This window comes from Pseudorasbora parva, chromosome 8 (genome assembly GCF_024679245.1).
Source record: "Pseudorasbora parva isolate DD20220531a chromosome 8, ASM2467924v1, whole genome shotgun sequence".
NCBI classification, from domain to species: domain Eukaryota; kingdom Metazoa; phylum Chordata; class Actinopteri; order Cypriniformes; family Gobionidae; genus Pseudorasbora; species Pseudorasbora parva.
In genome coordinates this window covers 41,174,399-41,198,399 of record NC_090179.1, presented here as the reverse complement: position 1 = coordinate 41,198,399, position 24,001 = coordinate 41,174,399, and the positions used below count along the sequence as shown (strand labels likewise).

The 24,001-nt window shown below is 37.0% G+C and overlaps 1 protein-coding gene across 1 annotated transcript in view; it reads right to left on the bottom strand.

Annotated features, from left to right (window-relative positions):
* The window catches only part of scaf4b (SR-related CTD-associated factor 4b), a 50,703-nt gene extending 28,000 nt beyond the window's left edge, over positions 1 to 22,703 (bottom strand). The window contains exons 1-16 of the mRNA XM_067451291.1: positions 22,509 to 22,703; positions 21,733 to 21,816; positions 20,550 to 20,594; positions 20,296 to 20,457; positions 20,075 to 20,207; positions 16,995 to 17,164; positions 16,762 to 16,857; positions 16,085 to 16,170; positions 15,924 to 15,987; positions 15,676 to 15,837; positions 15,473 to 15,543; positions 10,683 to 10,897; positions 10,379 to 10,479; positions 9,654 to 9,767; positions 2,750 to 2,906; positions 2,533 to 2,627 (exon numbers count right to left, since the gene is read on the bottom strand). Of these exons, the coding sequence (XP_067307392.1) occupies positions 2,533 to 2,627; positions 2,750 to 2,906; positions 9,654 to 9,767; positions 10,379 to 10,479; positions 10,683 to 10,897; positions 15,473 to 15,543; positions 15,676 to 15,837; positions 15,924 to 15,987; positions 16,085 to 16,170; positions 16,762 to 16,857; positions 16,995 to 17,164; positions 20,075 to 20,207; positions 20,296 to 20,457; positions 20,550 to 20,594; positions 21,733 to 21,816; positions 22,509 to 22,544 (1,791 nt within the window). The 5' untranslated portion in view covers positions 22,545 to 22,703. The remainder of the gene's footprint in view (positions 1 to 2,532; positions 2,628 to 2,749; positions 2,907 to 9,653; positions 9,768 to 10,378; positions 10,480 to 10,682; positions 10,898 to 15,472; positions 15,544 to 15,675; positions 15,838 to 15,923; positions 15,988 to 16,084; positions 16,171 to 16,761; positions 16,858 to 16,994; positions 17,165 to 20,074; positions 20,208 to 20,295; positions 20,458 to 20,549; positions 20,595 to 21,732; positions 21,817 to 22,508) is intronic.
* Positions 22,704 to 24,001: the final 1,298 nt, after the last annotated feature.

Sequence of the window (24,001 nt, the reverse complement as noted above, 5' to 3'; positions counted from 1 at the left end):
AATTTGGTTGCTTTGTAGGTTGCTATTGGCCGGCTGATGAAGAGAGGCTTAAAAAGTGTATCCAAGTAGTAATAGTTTGGTGTTTGCAGTCGTAATCACTGTTCTGTGCTTTGGCGTGGTTTGCAAACACACTACATGCGTACCGCACCCGAGTCCAACTGAACCGTGCTTCAGCCTCCTCTTCCAAGAGGGCCAGGGATAACTAAACTAACTGCACTCGTGCACGGTACGGAACGATCACACTAGACAAACGAGCCAGACATCGGATGTCACCCACAGCCGCACGGTTCAGATCGCCTAGTAAGAGTACACCCTTAGAGAGTTGGACTCAAAGGTAATGGGTTCGAGTCTCAGTACAGGCAGGAAATGAATGTGTGGGGAGTGAATAAACAGCGCTCTCTTCCACTCTCACTACCCACAACTGAGGTGCCCTTGAGCAAGGCACCTAACCCACAATTGCTTCCCTGGCGCTGCAGCAAAAATGGCTGCCGACTTTTCCCTGCACGTTCATGTTGTGTGTGTGTGTGTGTTCAATACCCACTGATGTACGTGTGCACTTGGATGGGTGAAATGCAGAGCATAAATTCCAAGTATGGGACACCATATATGGCCATACGATACGTCACTTATTCACTTATTCTTATTTAGAATAGATCCATCCAAAAGGCACTTCTGATCTTTCCCCAATTACAACAGCACCACAAAAACACCGGTTTTATTGAAATACTTTTTTGAACAAATAATTTACCATACCGTTAGACTATAGTAGAGCTGCACGATTCTTTATCAATCTGAATTTTTTTTCTTCTTAAAATAGAGAACAATTCTTCAGCAATTCTGAATAGACACTTAAACAATCGTCATTTACTGGAGGTTCTGACAAAATATTAATTGCTGCAGTCTATTTCAAAAATACTGAGTTCAAGTCACTTGTCACCACCTACTAATTAATGTAATGATGTAACTGATGCAATCTTTATTTGAAGTTTCTAAAACACTCAAAAACATCTATTTTGATCACTAATGTAGACATCAGCTTTTATACCCAAACTATAAACTTTAATTAGAATTATTGTAAAAGCATTAATGATACTGTGTGGTTGAAAAGACTGCTTGTGAAGCTTTTTCATACCTATATACATAACACCTGCCCTCTCTGGATCACTATGATCAGACTTTACAAAGGTTTACTAGACATAGCTAAAGCATTATTTCAAGATTGTGTGGGAGTTTGAATCAAGATTGAAATCTTTTACTGATTAATCTTGCAGCTCTAACTGTAGGACTGCCCCCGACTAAAGATTTGCCTAGTCGATTGTTAGACATTCATTTAAGCCATTAAAGTCGATTATTCTGGAATTTAAAATATAACTTAAGCATGTGCATAAAGCTTTCCACACCAACATCGGCAAACATCGCATTACCTTCTCTTAGATCAGAACGCAAACAAAATAAATATAGGTATAATAATAACAGCCTTCTATAAAAAATTTAATTTTTAGGTAGGACATTAACATAATTTTTTAACAAACTAATAAATAGAGCAAACAGAAACAAGTAAAAGAAATATCAGGCCAACGGACAAGTAGCCACAACATCGAATGAAAACTAATGTCAGAGCACAAACCATATAAATATACATATATAAAAAACTAAAAATATATAGCAGATAGCTGACTCACAGACATCTTTTTTCTGATATTATGAGAAAGGAACAAGTTTGTCCAAATTATCGGGGAGAAGGCAGCTCTGTGCTTTGCTCACAATGTAGCTGACCTTTGAGAAGACGTAACTTCCACCCTCTACATGAACACGTGGATAAGCACCTAATAGTGCACGTTAGAACGAGCGGTCATGGGTGGCTAAAGTTAGACTATTAAATGCATGTTTTAAATTAGTTGCTTCTTTACCCTCTCAAAAAGTTCCCACACTTTGGATTTTCTGCCTGAAATATTACTGCATGGACCAGCAGTGTCAGCAACCTGTCACTGTGTGACTTCTCCAATTGCAGTGGAGTTTTTCCCCAGCAATTAACCAACTAAATAAAATGTAGTCGACCAAGCCTCTTCTTGTCGACTATTAGGGGGCAGCCCTAGAATGAAGTCTTCAAAAGTTTCTTAAAAAGCAACCTGGTCCATCTAAAACACATATGACAGATTTAGGGGAAAGTGTTTGCAACACGTCAACCATCATTGATATGGAAACACATTTATGCAAACTCAGCTGTACTATAACAGTAGTGGGAGATTGATCGTGTTTTGACAAAAACTGTCTTTGAAAGCGATGTCGCTGAAACACGGAAAGAAAACTAGACAGTCATGACACTAACCTTGCTTTATTTTGTTCTCTATGGCTCTTCATTTGCCAGAAATAATGGTAACCATGCACCAGTAAACCGTCAGTGCAAAGCAAAGAACACAGAAACACTGTTTGCCTCTCATATGCAGAAGACATGACAAAACGAGAGCAGAAAAGTTGAACGCGACACCTAACACCCTTGAGGAGTTCTGTAGGGAACCCCTCGTATTTTACCTGTGATACCGCTGGTAGTGCAGCTCCATCTTCCTGTTTTCCTTCAGGTCCTTCTGTTACTGGCACAGCCAGCTTGGCCACAGCACTTCTCCACTCTAAAAATCAAATTAAAGTCATTTAAAAAACACATACACTACATTGTCTTTTGAAATCAGGCAATAAAACATGATGATGTGGAAGCTGTACATGTAAAGAAAGGCCATATGTGAGCGTTTACCTGATTTGAGTGTTTCAGAGTCAAGCATGCCTCCGTCTTGAAGACTCAGAATATCATCAGGTTTGACTTTCTCCCAAGGAACATAAGTGACGCCCCGCTCCACGTCCCAGTACTTCTTCAAGTCCGTCTTTATGCCCTTATTCAATGCCCATGCAATCTGATCAAGGACAACAAGTCAAATCAACTGCCCACAAATAAATTCAAAACTAATACACATGCAAACATGAGATCTGGCACAATCAACAGAGTAATACAAGTAATCAACAACAAACACAAAGACTATTGCATGGTTGTCTTTTAAAAATTGATAGATTTTTTGCGGTTAGAAGTAGATTCATATAAATGACACAATAATTAGAATAATTTACTTTCTACCCAATAAATTATGCTAGAAGAAAGGTTGCAGAATGATGGGAGAAATGTAAAACTAGCAAAGCTAGGTAGGAAATCAATCTCTAAGGCAACGGTCAATTATACAGATCAGTGTCATTATACAAAAATGTACAGAATGCCAGAATCGAGTTCACAATTATTATTTCTAAACCTCAGTGTGTTGTACTGATAATCACTCTATTGTGTGTTAAACATAACCTACAAAATACAGACATCTTCATTTTAAAGAACAACAACAATCGCCATCTATGACAAAAATACTACTAGAAACTAGATGGTGCATAAACTAGATTAGTGGATAATTCAGCAGCAAAAGTTACTCTAGAAAAATCACTAGTGCACAATTATTGTGCGAAATAAAGTGGGAAAAAACATTTAGTGGGGAACAAATAAAAGTGAGTATGTGTAGCACTAAATCTAGGAAATAAGTAAATGTATTTATAGAAATAGGGCCTATATGCTAAGCATTTAAAAATGTATTTTAAATGTATAGCACAGCTTTTTAATGATGCTGCAACATTATAAGATAGGGCAGAACAAGTAAAGCTATTAATACTCATTTTATTCATTCTGTGCTCAAGTATTATAATACGAACGGTTCTGATACAGAGCTGCACAAAACGTTTATCCGCATCCCGTGCGCAGGATGATGCACTTGAAGCAACATGGAGTCACTCCGTCCATAATGAAAAGTTCAAAACACAAAGGGAAGATATATCAATGCGTAGTGTATCCATTCATGCCATATATTATTGAGCCGTTTCTTTTAGCAGTTTAACATTTCAGTTGCCGTCCGTGTGAAGAACAATACAATCTCTAGTCCAGTGTTGTGCTCTAACAGACACCCCGTAGAAAGTAACATGACTTAGAAACAGCAATAACTGGGTATATACAGAACTCCTGGAGGTAAATTCAATACCTTTTTAATTAGAGGTAGACCGATTCATGGGATTTGCCGATTAATCGGCACCGATAGCTGATTGGTGGAACAATCGGTTATCATCAAAAATCAATACCGATAGTTTTTCTGGTTTACGTCCATTGCGGGAGCGGCTGAGAAGGCTGCTGTCATTACACAGTAGCCACGAGAGCTCTGAGAAGGGTCTGCTGGTAGTATATAGCGCGAGAGCGGCCTCTAGAGGCCAATTAAAAAACTATCACTTGCGCGCTTCACTGCACACGCTGCACAGAGGGTGCTGACACATCTGACGTGCGTTTAAAACAGCGAAAGGGAAACGGTATGAATACAGAACACTTCAGTACATGTTGCCAAATCATTATAAAGTATTTTTTTGGTGACTAGATGCTTTGGCAGCGAAAGAACAGCAGTATGGATGTTTACTTTGTCATCGAGGCTGAGAGGATGCTAACATTAGCAGTAACATTTACCTCAAGCGCAGTTAAAGCGATGTAACAACTAGTGATGTAAGAAACCAGACTGTATGGTCATGCATCCGACAGAAATATAAACACATCAGAAACGCATTCGATTTCAAAACATATTTTGTTATTTTGATAAGAAAACCGCCAAGTGTTCTAAAAAAGCAAAATGGATTTATATGTAATATTTTAGCACTTTGAGATTTTGTTTAATATAAAGTGCATTATAAATAAAATGTATTATTATTATTATTATTATTATTATTATTAATAACACTTAATATAATACAGTAATCTATTATAATACATTATATCCAATATTCCATTTGTAACATTAAGTAAGGTTAATAAATGCTGTAGAAGTATTAATCATTGTTAGTTTTATTTGTTAACCTTTTTTATGCACTATGAACTAACATGAATGATTAAGATACAATTGTATTGCTCAACTATTATTACACGGTGTAAAATGTATATTGCATGTCATTCATGTAAGCTAGGTAAATAAGCTAATAAATCCTTGTTAACAAATGGGACTTGCAGTCTGTTACCTGACATTCACTTACATGTTTCTAGGTTATAGCTAAAGAAACATTTATTTGTAATATTTTAATCTTTTAGTTATTTTCTGTAGATTTTTTTTCTGTTAGAACTTGTCATTTTAATATATTCATATTTACATATGCAATTTAGAATTGCATATGTAAATATGATTAATTTGTTGTTATTATAATTAATAATACACTTGCGTCCTGTCGTCATCATCTGTGTGGGCTGCATCTTAACATTGATTGGTTTGTTAGCGGACGTGCGTCTGACGTCAGTGTGTTGTCAATTCAGCGGGTAACTTTGACAAGAATGACTGAACAGACGCATATCGTTGCCAATACTGTTAATATTATGGCATTACTATCTGCAGCACCAACTATACTCGAGGCAAATTCACCAAATGAACGTCCTCGCTGTGCAAACATTTTATCGGCGCCGACAGGAAAGGAGGAGAAGACTAGGCTTTTTAGCCAAACAATGTATTTTGTTTTATAGTTATGTTTAAATATTATAAATGTTATTTTTAAATTTATCTAGGCTATATTGATTATGAAACGAGCACAGATGTGCAATATATGTCAAAGACATCGGGTCAGAAATGATTTTGACCACTTTTGTTTTGAAGAAAGCTTAATTTTAATAAATGTTTCATCATTTGCATGAATTTAATAAATAAGCTTTAATAAATAATATAGCAGACAAACCGTGACAGAGCGATCATTTGTGTTGCACATGAACTGGAGCGGTCTCATAAATAAACCGAAACTAAGCATACATGCTACTTGTCTCACAGACATTAGAAATATATATATATATATATATATATATATATATATATATATATATATATATATATATATATATATATATTAGGGCTGGACGATATGGCCAAAATTTATATCACGATATATTTCTTAATTTTGGTCGATACGATATAATTTCGATATCGATATGAACTATATAAAAGCTTTAGAAAAACTACCAAGAACTGCCACAAAGGATGTCTGTACCTACAAACTTCTGACAAATTAATTTGCCAAGTCTATGAAACCTCCTCCTATAAAACTATATAATATTTTAGAAATAAAAACGGTACAAATAAATTAATGTTTACCTTTTATTTGTATTTAGTCTTTATACGAACAAGAAATGTGAAATCACCATCAAATAAACAAGACTCTCACTTCGCTGACGCAGTTTATTGGGCATTTTCTTTTAAGTTTTAAATTTCAGTGAAGAACGATTCATAGCGCTATATTCTCCTTTTATGCAAAACTATACCTTTATCTACTGATGCACAAAAAAAAATAAAAAATAAGACTCAATTCAGTGGCCTATTTGTGCTCTGTTTGAGATGAGTGCACGCTGCTTTTGGCAAGGCTTTAAACAGGAGAAAATTATACATTTTCGTGAAGCCATCTGACCGTCTTTCACAAGCTTTGAAAGGTAATTTAAACGAGAATGAACGCATTGGTGTTAATACATGACATTGTGTGCAAATGTGGAAACTGAAAGTATTAAAACAAATGTGCCACTTGCCTCTTACATAAATAGTCTACATGGATTATTTGTAACGCTTGGCATCGTATTGTTACACATTAGATTGATGCATCTGTCGATGTATTGTTACACCCCTAGTCGGCACTCTCCGGCACAAGTTTAATATCAGCCCCATTCGCACGGGATTCGTATTATCTGGGGACCTCTGGTGATTTGTAATAATTGCAGAGAATGTCTGTGATCTTAATCCCGTGCGAATCGGCCATGTCTGTAATTTGTAAAGTAAAAATTCCCCCGCAAATTAGCCTACCTACCATATTTCGCCGAACACCGAGGTCCTGTGATAACATTAGTCCTGTGCGAATCGAAGTTTCTGTGATTTGGCCAGGATTAGGCGGATTGTATATACTTTTTGCAAGCTTTTTTTCTCCCTGTGAGCATTTTTATCTTTATCTTTCACGAAGAATAAAGTCTGCATTCATAATGCGCACAGTTAATTCCCGTGCAGCCGCGCCCACACGGATTATACTTTCACTTTAGAATGAGTATCAATTTCAGAGTAATCTGATTGAATGGTGGGTTTAATATTAACGTCAATACTGTTCTGAATGAAAAACATAACAGAACAGTATAGTACAATGACAATCTTGTTTAAATAGGCGCTTTTACATTTAGTTTTGAAACTGAATCTTCCGCCGTATATTGTCAGCTTCCTACTCGTGATAAATGAAATCTGATTCCTGCCGCTGGTCTGAGCTCAGTTCATGGCGTCTGTTCGCTAACTGAACGAAATTATATTTATTTATTAGGCTACTGTAAAATAATCAAAACGATATCGATGCCTGTTTATGATTTCATACAGCTATCTATAACGAACATCATATCCGGGAGAAGTCAGTAAATTCGAGTAAAATCACAGGCTTTGCTTATCCCGTGCGAATGTGCCACGCAAAACCCAGATGTGGAGGAGTAATTTCTAAATCACAGAGGTCCCTAGATAATACTAATCCCGTGCGAATAGTGCTTTAGATAGACGAACCACTTCCACGCCACTAAAGAAAGTTAGTCTTTCTTCTCTTATCAACTATTTATTTCTCCTTACTTGTGGAAGCTCGTTCAGTCACATTTGTGTTGCGGTCAGGGAAACTCTCTTTGTAGCTAAAACGTGCTTCGTTGGATCTATCAGCCTACTACTGCTGAGCACTGGCTGCGTGTCCGTGGTGTACGTCATCACGCAAGAAGCCAATCATGTTCTGCTCTTTCTGATGGCATGCGCCCTGAACGTCAGTCATATCGAAATATCGGAAATGTGTTTAAAAATCATATCACCGTTATTGAAAAAAATTATATCGCGATATATATTGATATTGAATTATTGTCCAGCCCTAGTATATATATATATATATATATATATATATATAGTCAAGCAGAGCACGCTGTCACGCGAGCTGTTCTGTTTAAAATACTGCGCGCTCAATCACTGCATTTTTCACTAATTCTACCACTGAACTTCCTGTAAATGGTCTGAAAGTCCGAACTATACAGAAAATGCTTTCACACAAGAAATGAACCGAACCTTTGTTCAGTTTGGTCCGGACTGAGACTACCTCATTTCGTCGGACCAAATTTCGTCTGCTTGGTCCGGACCATGGTCCGAGGGAGGTTTCACACCTGTAATTTTGGTTCGTACCAAACGGAAAAGTCAGAAAATCCGGACCAAACAAGGTAGGTGTGAAAGCACCCTTAATGGCCTTATATTTACTTTTTTGATTTACTACCTATTAATACTTTTTAAAACCCTGCGGACACCTTGAATAAACCCCAGCGAGATAAAGTCATTATATGTGAAATTATAGACCGTTCTCTTCAGAACAAGCATAATAACAGGAACATTAAATCATCTTGAAGAGTCTCATTGTGTTGACTGTCATAACCGAACGCGACACAGTTTAAAAGCTGAATGGAAAATGACTGACAGCCGCAGCAGAGGGACGCATTTGCGTGAACTTGAATTTAACGACTTAAATCTGTACCTCACATTAAACTATGGAATGGCTTCAGAACACTTACACAGCACTGGGGCTTAACAATAATACAATATTATACAGGAACTAAATAAAGCATTACTGGCAATCTGTGAAGAGAAAGATCTGCAACAATGGAGAATATGTGAATGATACTGTTTTTTTTAACACTTAAGGATGAAAACCTAATTTAATAGACCCCAAAAACAAGACTTTGTAAAAAAACGCATTGTATGCTATTGAATATTGTTGGTTCTGTGATGACCTGCTTGTTATTAGGGCTGGGTATTGACACAAAATTCACAATTCAATTCGATTTTGATTCAAATTCTGGATATATCAGGTACAATACATGGCAAATTTTCTACTGTAGATAACTAATGCTGTAAACCATAAGAGTCAGTTGGTACTCTATCAGCCTACTATAATATCGAAGGGAAATTTGCTGATTTGTATACAAACACCTCAATTAATTTTTTTATAATAATACATTTATATGAAATAAACATTTAAATGGTGGCTGTTTTATAAACTGGCCAGATTTATTTAAACATGCACTAAATATTAAAAACATTTATATATTAATAAAATTATATATATATATATATATATATATATATATATATATATATATATATATATATATATATATAAATGCTCTTCTCTAGAGGTAATTTTTCTAGCTGACTAATGAGTTAATGGAAACTGGATATGGTTTGAAAACTGAAACTGGACATTTACCGGTAAATGTGACGTTACATGACATTGTTTACAAGCTGTTTTACTGATGTCTCTGGGGCTCTACAATGTTTCATTCATCAACTGAAAACAGGATGACTAATTGATTCTTGGGATTTAAGAATCGTATCGGTTTGTACAAATGAGAATAGATTACAACCGAGAAAAAAATATTTTTACCCAGTCCTACTTGTTATGTTCCTTAGATAAAATTCTTTGCTGAATGTACTCAAGAGAGTCACATAATAAGCAATAATAACCCTGACCAGGCATCTTAACCCAAGAAAACTGCAGACAGGAAGAAAAGGTTAACACGGTACCTTGATGGATTTCTGGTTGACTTTAACAGCCCCTCTGCTGAGTTTGTTGAGGGCTGTGTAGGCATCCTGTCTGTGCACCATGACGATGTAGGCACAACCTCTGGGAGGAATCATCTACACAGGATCAAAAGTATTTTACGTAAGTATTTTTCATAAAAACATTTTAAATAGTTTAAAATAGTATGATAAACAAATATGCAATGGAATAGAAGGAAAAACAAAACAAACTAAAAAAACATTTGAGCATTCTTGTAAGCCAAATTTCCATTGCAGAGATGCAAATTTCACCTGCAGGCTTTCCATACAGGCTCTGCTCCAAAATCTAGAAAGCATCTTTGGTTGGAAACCTTTTTTTTTTTTTTTTGACCAATGTCATAGGGTCATAAAATTCCCTCAAAATTCGAAATAATCCAAAAATATTATTTAACAAAAAAATCTTATTGATCTTCCTGAAAAGAAAAAAAGTTACATTTTAAGCTTTTGGTCACTTTTGACCACGAAGGTACCAAGTGTGCCAAAAAATGAAGAGGCCTACATTTAGAAACGGTCTTCGTTTTGGGAACATGCCTCACTTACACGTTATGTTTTGAAGCAGAGATACTGCTTACCTGCTCAAACTACCGGTCAAAACAATGGGGTCTTTTTTTCTTTCTTTTTTTTTGACAGAATTCACATTTGATCAAAAACACTTTAACACTGTACATTGACATGACTGATCTACATACATTGATAGATTCGATCTGTCCGAACTCCTCCATCAGACTCATGATGTCCTGCTGCTGAGTCTTTTTGTCAAGCTGTCCGACCCATAATGTAGTAGTGCATACTGCAACAAAACCAAACCAAACAAAAACACTCCTGAACAACATATCAGAACAATAACAATAAGCTGACAACTAACATTTACGATCAGTGCTAAAAGACAGCTATTAATCTATATTCCATTTCATTGTATTCCATTTCATTACCACAAAAACTGTAGTAAAATTTCACAGTAGAAACAAATGTAACACATGGTGGCAGTCTCACCGCTGAGAGTTTCCTTCTTGATGGGCGGAAGTCCTTTCTGTCGTCGCTCTCTCTCTTTCTCCCGGTCTCTCTTCTCCTCCGAGCGCGCCCGTGGCGAGCGTCCTCGTCGCTCTCTGGATCGGGAGCGCGTGCGATGATACTTTGAACGATCTCGCTGGGAACGAGAACCGGACCGTGATCTGCGTGAGTGTGTTGACGATTGTTTTCGTGGGGACCTGGAAAGACACAACATTTGAAATTTAAACCAACAACCCTCTACGCACACATTGGCAATGGAATCGCGACTCGCCGCCGGCTAGTAAATTTATAGTTCCATTACGGATATTTCACGTCATGTTCGAATGCATATTCGAATATCGAATAAAAAGTGACAGCCCTAATTTGCAGCATCTCAGTCTCACAGGATTAGTTTTACAATATATGCTGGTAAATTAAGTTACTTCCGATGTTATCTGCAAGGTTTATCGTTTTTCAAAGAGGGTGTCATATAGTCAAATTGTTAATATGGGTATCTAATGCACACTGCCGACACAGGTAACTGACCAAACAGCAAATCTATTTCATTATGTATTTAATTATGGAGGAAATATTTAACATTACCATATATCTGTGTTTAGCTCCAGAAATCGATTTGAATAGCCCATAACAGTAGTGTGGTGTGGTCCGCCATCGACCCCTAGTGGTCCGCAAAAAGATTACCTAAACTAGGTAAGTGTTTATAAAATCGTCACTTATTTAAGTAGATTTTTAATGTACTTGCGAAACAGTTCTTGCCATTCTGTTTTAATAACGTAAAAATGGATCTAAAATCCACAGATCTATTAGTTTTGTAATGTACTAGATTTTGTTTCATGTGTAAAATCCCAGTAATTTCAGTGATATTGGACATTAAAGGCCCTTTCACACCGGACGCGTAACGCATGCAAATACTTCGCGTCAAAACCATTCACATCATCCGCGACACGAATTTGCAACGTTCAGAGCTCCAACATTCCAAAACATTTGCTGCGTCAGCTGAGAAAACACAGACAGTGAAGATTAGCTTTTCATTTTATTCAAAAGACAGTTTCAGGTGCAACCCAGTCTTGAAGGACAGAGAGTCTGAAGGGGAGTATGCTAATCATGTACAGGAGCTAAAACTTTATCATGGCCGGTTCTGCACTTTAGTACTTTTTTAAGTCTGTGGGACAATTTGAGGATCTCATCCCCAGACAGCAGCGCATCTGACGAGACAAACCACGCTGTTCAGAAACCAATCCATCCTGTCTGTTTCCAGTTCAGTCACAATGTAAACATTTAAGTGCCACAGACATACTGATGGCAACACATTCACTTTACATAATCGCGGACATAAGGTTAAAAAAAGGTTATTGCTGTCTGTAAACACAGCAGTAAACACAGCTGCAGATGCACAGCTTTGACTAGACCTACAGCTGTAATCTCATGAGATATGCCATACCTGGCAAAGGTTAATGTTCAGTGAATAGCTCATGACATCAACTTGACATTTCGTCACCTTTGTTTCCTTGTATTTTATTGGTTGAAGACGTTTTTGACGCCGCTAGAGTAAAAAAAACATCGAAACTGAAACGAAAAAAATAAATGCCGTTTTTTCGCCGCAGCACATTCACGTTCGGTGTGGAAGCGCTCATTACACAAACAGCTGACCAAAAAATAAAACCATCGTGCGAATTATTCGCGCGTCAAAATCGCGTCCAGTGTGAAATGGCCTTAAGGGGAACATTCTTTTCAGCATTTTATTGTTACCATAGTTACAACCATAGACTTCCTATACCCACCACCTCAGTTTTAAACTAATGGCTCTTTGGAATGGCATTAAATGGGACCTAGGCTGTTACAGTAGCCTATGTTTAATTGCAGTTTTTTTTCTTCCACATGTGCAGTTTGTTGTTCATATTAAGCTGCAACTCATTTCACATTTACTTTTTCAAATTAAATAAAAATGTATATAATAATTTCTGATCATATCATTGCATTTGTGTTTGAATAATTAGTTTTTGACTTGAAACAGCTGCATATTAAACTTAAATTTAGCTTATCCTTCCTATTTTGTTGGTTTTTGGGGGCGTGTTAGAGTGGGATTCTGTAGGTGGTCCTCAGAAAAAAATTGGAAGATATAGTGGTCCTTGGGCTGAAAAAGTTTGAGAAACACTGGCCTATAAAATAAATTACAAGCATATATGCTACAAGATTGCACTGTATTGGATTAAAATTCAAAGTTTATGGTGCATATTCTTACGCCTGTTTCACACCGCACGCGTGAGCAGCACTTCAGCGTAACTACACCGTGACTGCAGCTGCAGACGCGCGAGAGTATTCACACTGGAAGCGTTGGTGCAGCGTCACAGCAGCGGCTCCCACAATGATAGAGCCTATTATAGTATAATACCTGTCTGAGTATTAAATCCTAAACTAAAATAAATGATATTATATTTTCTGGCTAGTTTACTTTATAATACTTTCACCCAAACTGAATAATTAAAACAAGTTTAAATGGGTAAATCTTCTACAGATGATTTTTATTCTTCGTTTTCTTTAATGACATACTCCAGTTATTGTTAAAACACACCACGTGCATTTTGAGCGCTTTTTTGTGATATTATATTTATTTTGTACATCAAAGTGTGCTTTCACTTTCTACCGTGACTGCAGCTGCAGACCGAGAGCCTTTACCTGTCTGAGTATTAAATACTAAACTAAACGAAAGTTTATTATATTTTCTGGCTAGTTTATTTTATTTTTTTAAAATCATAACCATACTTTCACCCAAACTGAATAATCAAAACAAGTTTAAATTGGTAAATCTTCAACAGATATTTTTTATTCTTCGTTTTCTTTTCTGACATACTCCAGTTATTGTTCAAATACACTACACGTGCTTCTTGTGAGCATTTTAGGCACTTTTGTGTGAAATCATATTTATTTTTTTAATTTAAAAGTGTGCTTTCACTTTAATTGAGCGTCAGGAGCTTAGCAAAAATAGGCTCGCCGCCGAAACCCCGCTTCACTGCTGCTCACGCGACGCTCCTGCTTGACGCTCACGCGCTGCTCCTGCTCCGGGTGTGAATGCACTCATTGATTAACATTGGTGCCGGAAAAAATACGCACCGCTCACGCTTGCGGTGTGAAACAGCCGTTAGAATTAAAGCAGTCAGCGTTATTTGTCTGAAAAAGTTACGATCCATGTATTTTATTTTCTGATTGAGCAACATCTACTTCAGGCTCTTAAAGACAAAGTTATGATAAACTGCTATGTATGCTGTGTACAGTAGATTAATTAATTATTAATTTAACCATCATTTAAATCATAAACGGCTTCGAAATGCATGCTGGTAACAAAACATCTGCAGTTAGCCTGTATGAATTAAAACAATACTACAGCTCAACATTAATACATAAAGGCATAAATCTTTATTTCGATTTCATAATGCACACTGACATTTGTAATACATAAACTGAAGTATCTAGTCCATCAGCTAATCTGGTCTATACTACTGTAATGAATATAAGCATAACTTTTTAATAAGCAGGGGAAGTTGCCGCCTTTAAACAAATAACCATTTACATGCTTAGTACGTTTGAGTTGTAAGCATGTACAGGGAGACTTAAGATATAAAAACATGTCTTCTTAGGCAATGTTTTCTCAGTAAAATCATAAATTCCTGTTAAAGCTACACTATGCAACATTTCTGTCCGCTAGGGGTCGCCTATTTAAAACAAATGCGTAGCTTGATGAACCCAAGTTTGAGCGCAGAATCTTGGGACATGTGGTCTTCACCTCACAGCTGGAAGGAAAGAATCGGGATAGGACTCTGGCAGAAATCATGTTCATGGATGTGGTTTTTAACGTTACTGTAGAGTGAAGCAGAGCAGGACCGAGTGTTGAAGAGCTGAGCAAGGCTGCTGGAGCGATTGTTACACAAACACATGGCTCGCTCGCGAGCGGGACTTTTATTAAGTCGGGACGCACTCACCGGCGCCATTTCCGCTTTTCCGGTCATGAGTATGAAGTAACGCGGCTCTGTTTATAATATTAGACACATCTGAGTGTGTTTAAAATTATGTTATGACGTTACTCTTTGTGTTCGCTCAGCGGCTGCTGTGACACTTGTTCACATTGCTAAGAGTAAAACGCTTCTGCCAAATAAAATCGGAAACAGAGGGTAAAGCAGATATGACGCAATTGACAGTAGACTCCCTCAGTTCTTTGGTTAAAATAGCAATTTTCTCACAATTTACAGATAGTTGGAAACATTTGGTATATTGTAAGAAGCTTTAAGACAGTAACACTGGCCTGGTGGTTTTTGGATATTTTACTGCAAAAATCCTACATAGTGCACCTTTAATTCAATAGAACGCATGGTACATCAGTGGTAGCGTGTCAATTCTTTGTGGTATGAGAGATTCTCTCTCTCTCTCTCTCTTTTTTTGCGCGTGAGAGCACTTTTAGTTAAGGAATGGCAAGTCGGTTGCTAGTTTATGGTGCATCATATATACAGAAAATGCTTTGAAATTAATATAAATAGTGCACTTTAAAGAGAGAGGGCGAAACACTAATGCCCAAGTCAGAGTAAAGGTGAGAACATATACTTAGCCTCTAACTCAAACACTGGCGAGGGAAATCTAACAATTTATTAGGCAATGGTAAATAATGAACATTATTAGTTGAATAACATGAAAATGTAGCCGCATATTTGAGTGATCTACTAGCATTGTACAGGCTTTTTTTATTAAAGGACTTTACATTCAAGCACACTCACGGATCATACCTTGATTTTGTTCGTCTGCTGTGTCTTCGATCTCTCCCATCAGGAATTGATCGTTCGGTCTCGACTGAGTCCTGAAATGGGTCAAAGAAAGCAAATTTTGAATAAATCGTTTTAACATTTGTGTTTCAATAAGAGCTCTATTTGGACTGATGAGGATGTTTTGAGTTATTAATATCTCGTAAAGGTGTGAAGATGTTCTGTACCTGTTGCTGCTGGGCTGTACTAGGCTGTATGATGCTCTCCTCAAAGGTTTGAGGAAGATTTTCTGGTATCTTGGTCTGAACCATCGATGGGAACTCCTGAGGTGCCACCTCACCTTGGGACGGCACTTGACCCTGTGACACCACCTGACCCTGCATCTGTGTCTGGACATGAGAAAACACATTGATTGCATACAATATTTTTTGACTAGTCCTTATTCTTGAAAGATCTGTAGGCCAGAGTAAAATACCTGGTTAACGATTTGACTTAGAAGATGCGCTTGCAGGGCTTGCTGTAATTCTGGAGGGAGGTTTCTGTAAAGAATGACAATATTAAATCAATACCAAGGGGAAAAAAGGTGATGTTTCACTGTGTGTGAACAGAGCGGAACAAGAGTTGATCATGTCCTACATGGTAATGGGAGCAGCAGGGGCTGGTTCAGCCTTTTCCTCTACAGGTTCTGGATCATCATCATAATCAAATCGATCCAGCAGAGACTGAGACAAACCAGAAATACAATGTTACAGGCAGTGAATTAACAGCTCCTTTCTATATAGCATAAGGACAGCAAGATAAGGATACTATCTTCCAGATTCCACCCTATTTATTCTTTAAAGGGTTTTTTAATCCAAAAATAAAAATGATGTCATTAATTCATCACCCTCATTTCATTCCAAACCCGTAAGACCTTCGTTCATCTTCAGAGCACAAATAAAGATATTTCTGATAAAATCCGAGAGCTCTCTGACCCCTCCATAGACAGCTATTTAATTAACACTGAAGGTCCAGAAAGGCAGTAAAGTCAGCGTTAGAACAGTCCATGTGACCGCAGTGGTTCAACCTTAATGTTATGAAACGACAAGAATACTTTTTGTGAGGGAAAAAACAAACAAAAATAACAACTTTATTCAATATCTTCTCGTCTGAGCCAGTGTCCTGCGCAATTTGTGTTCTGAAGATGAATGAAGATCTTACGGGTTTGGAATGACATGAGGGTGAGGAATTAATGACAGGATTTTCCTTTTTGGGTGAACCCTTTAAGTAGACATACGAGGATAACATCAAAATGAACCATTCAGATGGCTTACCTTAGCTAATGAGGGTTTCTGCTCAAGGGGCGGGGCAGTTGACTGAGTGGACCCCGCCCCTCCGGCCTGCTGAAGTGTTTGGAGCAGGTGCTGTAACTAAAGCAAACATCTCAGATTAAATCTCAGATTGTTTGATTACTAAAGCAATTTATGTACAGCATTTTTGTCAATTTTTATGGTTTTGTAAAGGCTTCATAAATAAAATGTGAGTTGAGCTGAGTATTGTCTGTTACCTCTATACCCCCTGTGCCCTGGAGGAGCTGAGCGACTGCAGTGAGGGACACTGGGTTCTGAACGGTGGGCACGGGCGTTGCTGTTGCTGTGACAACAGCTGGTGCTGGTGCTGGTGCTGGCTCTGGCACTGGCACTGACTCTGGCACTGGCAATAGCATGGCTGCAGGAGCTACAAAAATCAATGAAAAGAAACCATGCTACAGTTTAAACCACAGATCAGTGAATAACAGGCTGCTAGTTTGGTAACAGTAACTTCTCTTATGAATATCAAACAGTGACTAAAAGCAGAACACGATCCAAGGTATTTACATCAGAATTCAGCCAATATATGAACTACCATACAAAACTTTAGGGTCAGTATGATTTTTGTTTTTGCTGTCAAAAGAAATTAACACTTTTATTTAATGTAATTTACAAATTGTGACAAACACATTTATAATGTTACAAAAGATCCCCATTTCAAATAAATTCCGTTTTTCTGAACTTTCCATTCATCAACCAATAGACTTAAATCTAATCAGTTTAGTTAAATTGCAATGTATTAAGAATTTCTCCAAAATGTCCAAACCCAATATCTATTGACCTGTTAATATGATTTGCATTAGTTTGAAAATGCAATACACACACACTGCTGGGTCTTTATCTTAATTCAATAAAACCACTTCTCCAAAAGAAGAACACTGTCTCTTCAATGAAAGATATATGCATTCGTTACAATTTGCCACCTATCATTTCTTTATTCTTTCAAGCAGACATAGAGCATAATTAATCCTTATTAAAGCTATTAAACAGTAGTGAATGCTTTTCTCTTTGTATTTTGTTTGATCAATATTAAGGGCACAAACATCATTAGGTTTACTAGGCTGCTGTCACTTTGGTCGCATTTAGACTGCAGGTCTTGATGCACAATTCCGATTTGGTGACCATATATATATTTTTGACGACTCGCTAACATCATCTTTTAAAAACGACCGGTATACGATATTTGCATTTACACTATGCACTGGCGAAACAGCCCAAGAAGCTTTAAACCAGGAAAAAAGAAAGTAAAGTAAAATATGCAACGGACAAAATGATTACTCAATGTTTTGCTTTCCACACTCTTTAAAAGTCAGCAAAACATTGATCTCGTAAGGCAGAGAAAAAAAAGTGTAGAGCCCTTGTTGCATGTGATCGCAGTTCGCGTCCACCTGAGTTGACATCATTCACCTCTGTCCCTTCTTCAACTCGTTTCACTTAAAAATGTCATTGACGCCCATTTATGAGCGCTATTTTTTTCATATTAAAAACAAACATTTAAAAAAGTTAAACATTTTAAATACTTACAGTCTACACAACAATCCCTATGGTCACAGCGTCACATACATTAATATTTTAACGATTTATAAAAAGATCAATCACTGTCTGGCCATCTTGAATTTTGGTATGGAGAAAAAGGTTATTATTATAACCTTTTTTGTAGTATTACACCACATTGTGTGTTTATATTAGCACCGCTTGTAGTTTTTCTTGTGGTATAAGATACCACTGATGCGTGACGTCAGCCTTAACAACCGGATGGCGTACGACTCGCATTTACTGGGGAATATCTGATTTGACGGCTTACATGGCAGACGCAACTGCACAGATCCGAATCATATCGGATTTATTACCACACATGAGTGAGGCCTGGATCCGATCTGAGGATATCGGAATTCATACGTTTTTCCCCCCGTTTAAGCCGGGTACACACTGTGATTTATAATAGTCCTTTACAATTGTTCCTTGTCAGACTGTACTAACATGATCGCCGCTGTGAGCCATGTCACACTGTGAGATCCAAGTTATCATTAATGTCAGACTGTACGATAGGTGAGGGGCATTAAAACGGACGCACGCAAGAAAAGAGTCCATATCATCAAAGAAAAGAGTTTTATATCATCAATGAATGACGCGTTTGGTGACGGTGAGCTGCATTACACGAGGGATTGAAATGCTGGCTACAAAGAAATCTCTAGGGCTCATTTAGGTCATAGTTTGTCTTGAAAAATGAAGAATTTGACGTTTGTCATTGGAGAAGTCACACTTCAGGACAGAGCACCAAATCTTCTGACACTGCCAGAATTTCATCAGAGGTAAAATTTGATCTCAGCGTTCATTAATCGGCTACGGGTGAACATGTCAAACTAACGATCAAAGATCAGAGGAATCTTTTAGGATTTGCACATTTTGTCTCAGATGGCCAAATTGTGGTCAAAATCGCACAGTGTGTACCCAGCTTTACCCGTTCATGTCATCCGATCTGTCCCACATGACATGAGAGGGAAAAATCAGAATTAGGTCACTTGCAGTGCAGTGTAAATGGGAACGTTAAGACCAAATGCACGGATCCAATAGACTGATACACATCTGGTTTACTCCCTGCTTACGTCCCCTTAAGACATTACCGAATGTGTTTAAGTGAATACTCTCCAAAACGGACATTTTGACAATGTTGTTTGTGTGTATTTGTCCATTCAGATTAGAGCTCTTTTTTGTGCTGTCATGGTTTTCCAGATCTATCCATATGTCTGCTCGTCTCCTTCTCCCAGACATTTACATTTTTTTAGGTTTTATGATGCAAGTGTGTGCCAAATCATGTCCTGACAGGTAGATCAGCATGTTACAGTTTATATGTGCGCATTTACCACACAGTTCTGACTGGATCTCTTCCCAAATAGCCCCTGCTTAACATTTGTCTTGTTTTTTTATCCGTTGACAAAAATCTCAATAAACTTGCGACAGTTTGTCATTCATCTCATTTTTAAAAATTGAATTGACAAAAATTATTCATCAACGAAATTAACACTGTCTCCAATAGAAAACAACTGAAATTGTAATATTTCACAATATTACTGTTTTAACTGTGTTTTTGACCAAATAAATGCAGGATTGGTAAGCAGAAGAGACTTCTTTTAAAAACAATTATAAATCTGAATGCCTCCCAACTTTTCAATGGTAGTGTAACTTAGGACTGACTCAAAAGGCACAATAAAAAATGTATAGAAGCAAATGTGATCCAGCTGAAAAACAAAACATTCATTTTCTTTTTCTCATTTACCGGCGGCGACTGCGGTTCCGTTCTCTAAAACAGGCAGTACTGGAGCTGTGGCCATGTCTGACAGCGGCTGAATGACGTCCATGCCAAACACATCATTCTTCTGCCACAGATTCAACACGCGCAATATCTTCACCTACATTTCAACAAACAACACCCATCAGTAAATTCACCTGGCTGCACAGAAATATGCTCTGGAAAATCTGGAGGTGGTTACTCAGTACCTTGTCTTCGGCTGGGCACTGGAAAAGATTCTGAAACGTTACAGTGAAGTTTTTCAAAAACCTCGGACCAAACAAATCTTTGTCTGCGCCAAACTGATGGCGGGATTGTCGGATAATGGAGTCGACCACATAGAGACCAGCAACCTTTAGATCTGGTTTACACTGACAGGAAAAAAAATAATAATAATTCATTACCATCCCATAATAACAGCAATCCTCAGTACAAGAATGTTAATATATAGTTTATTACATACCCTCTTGATAAACTTCTCCACGATCTGAACAACGTGCTTGTAAAGCTAACAAAACAAATGAATATTTAAAAAAACAGTCACAAAAGAACATTTTAAAAAAGTGTTGTACATTTAAAGTGAGTAATAAACAATAACTATGATATATTTTTAAACCAATTAAACAACTTTCAGCATCAGCTATCAAAATCTTTAATTATATTTAATTTGCTACCATATAAAATGTTTACATGACTACATCAACATCAATATGTGATTGTGTAGGTAGAAGATAATAATATATATCTATAAAAAAAAACATTTGTGTGGATTTCAAATCAATTAATCTACCAATCATCCGTCCTACCTATCCATCCATTGTAGAACTATCCATCCGTGTGTGTATTTCTATCTATCCGTCAATCTAACAATCTAACTATTTAATACATTCATGGTCCGTCCGTCTATCTATCATCCATCCGTCTATCATCTACTCCAGACAATAGATAGATATATGGATAGACAGATAGAGGGATGTATGGATGGATGATAGTTAGATGGATTAATGGATGGATGGATTAAATAGATAGATATATCTATCTATGCATCTATCTATCTATCCATCCTTCCATTTCAGTCATGGATAGACAGATAGAGGGATGTATGGATGGATGATAGTTAGATGGATTAATGGATGGATGGATGAGATAGATAGACAGACAGATGATAGATGGATGGATGGATGGATGGGTGGGTGGGTGAATGAGAGATAGATGGACAGATGAATGGATGATAGACGGACAGATGAATGGATGATAGATGGATGAGATAGACGGATGATAGATGGATGAGATAGACGGATGATAGATGGATGGATGGATTAAATAGATAGACATATCTATCTATCTATGCATCTATCTATATATCCATCCATCCATTTCATTCATTCAACTATCTATCATCCACCCATCCGTCTATCATCTATCTATCGTCGGATGTCTATCAGTCTGTTATCTATCTGTCTGTCTATCCATCCACCCGTATATCTGGCTCTCCCTCATATCCATGGATAAAAAAATCTTTTAAACATTTTCTTAGATAAAAATCAACACACTCAAAATACTTGGAAACTCAAATATAAAGTCAGTTCATTCTTGCTAATTTATCAGAATCATTTCATGACACCCATGTTCCCGTTCTGACTCACCTTGATAGCTTTGATTCCTGCTTTGGTTACAGACATCATTTTGGCTCGAGAGATCGGGGGAGTCATGTCCATCATGGACGACATCTACAGAGGAGGAGACATGCCCAATAAACCCTCATTAGAAACTGAACATCACAATAACATGCAAAACTTTCAGCTCGGTTACTGGCAATCTCAAACACAAGAGAAAAGGCATAAACAACACCATTATGATTACATAAACAACACAACATGAACTTAACCTCATAACAAACTCAACGAAAACATCACAACACCCTTAGAGCATTTTTCAAATGATTTAATCTTCTTAAAGATTAAATGATTTAATCTTCTTAAAGATTAAATCATCTGTGGAGTTGATCGGGTCTCTGAACCCGATCTCTGAGGGGGCGCCACTGAAAATCTCAACATTCAGTTATATTACAACAGCCAGTCAAAACTAGACTGAACGAATATAAAATAAATATGATATATAACTTAATTAACATCTGTATAAACATAAGTGTGATGCGAGCGCTAAATCATTTTTTAGTTAAGCGCAATTTGAAAGCACGAAAAGGTGGAAGGTGACTAAACAAACTAAATTGACTCATATCACATATACTTAACTATATTTAGGTTTTTATTTTCCTATTTATAATTTTAAACAGCAAAAGGAGTCTGATATTCATCCACTAATGAGCAATGAACGCGTAAACAAGGATTGTTTTGGAGTAGCTAAGCGCGCGCTCGGCTAATGCTAAAGGGTAAACGGCAAATAAAACGCGAACGCTCACCTCCCCGTTAAAGGCATTCACCGCATCCATGTCCATGGGCGTTATTAATTCAATATATCTCTGGATATATTCTCCTGGATCCGAAAAAACATGTGTAATCTGAATAATCGCGACGAGGCCGCATGAGATAGAAGCTCAGAAACTCAACACAACCGTCCGCGAACGTCGTGACACGTTGAGCGCGCTGGGGAGAGAGCGTAGCCCACCGGACTGGAGAACAACTGCAACAGACAGACAGACTGAACACTTATGCCACTCTATCTATCTATCTATCTATCTATCTATCTATCTATCTATCTATCTATCTATCTATCTATCTATCTATCTATCTATCTATCTATCTATCTATCTATCTATCTATCTATCTATCTATCTCCATCCATCCATCCATCCATCCATCCATCCATCCATCCATCCATCCATCCATCCACCTTTAAATAAATTAAGTTTTTTTTAAATGCCTTTTTAAATGCGATCATTTAGAGTTTTTCTCAGTTGCTTTAGTTAAGTTCTCACATCACTATTTATACAGTTAGTTCAACCTCCACAGCATATAGTCATTTGTGCACATCATAGTAGCAGTTTCTCATTCCTTCTAACAAATTGCAAATGCTTTTGGACATGCATCAACTGCTTTCATACAAATCTCTGCTGTTTTATAAGATTATCATTTGCTTATGTGATGTTAGTCAAAATAACTACTTGTAGGCTATATGCTGAATAGTCATTTCAAATAAAACGAATAGTGCTCATTTCATTGCTTGAATCATTGCATACAAAACATTTGAAATAGTTGTCAAAATCTGTAAAGCTAATTGTACAAAAAAAGTAAATCTTTTTTTTTTTGTCTTGAAAATGTCTCCTAAATTGAAAAAAATTCTCTCTGCGGTGAATCTCAACTTTCGCTGATGAGAAGGGGTGTGTGAAGTATTAGTTGTTGTATGTTCAGTTCCAATATGCAATATTGTTTTACAGTTGTGCACAGCTCTACCCAAAAAAGGGAGTTTGTTTGTTGTAAATAAGGGTGTATTTTTTCTTTTGCACAATTAGGTGAACAAATTAGAACTGCAAAGAGCATATGCAAAAATGTGAAACATATCCAGTGTCTTGTAGGCCAGGGGTTTTCAAACTTTATGATGCCAAGGACCCCCAAATATGATGAATATTTTATAGGGATCCCCTTCCTAAAACCTATCTATTTTTATGTAGGCCTATGAAAAAAACATTTAAACATTTAGATAAATTGTGATATTATGACTACAAAATATTGTTTCCAAAATTAATAAATTGTTCGCTGTAAAAACCTAAAGAACATTTCATTCAATTAAAAATGATTTGTATTCACATCTTTCACAATAAATTATTATAATTCTTAACACAGCAGCTTACATACTGTGTTAAAAATACTGCGTTACATCCCCAGTGAGCAAGATAAAGGGGACTCAGAAAGATACAAAGCAAACACAATTCTGGAAAGTAGCCTATATGGCAAG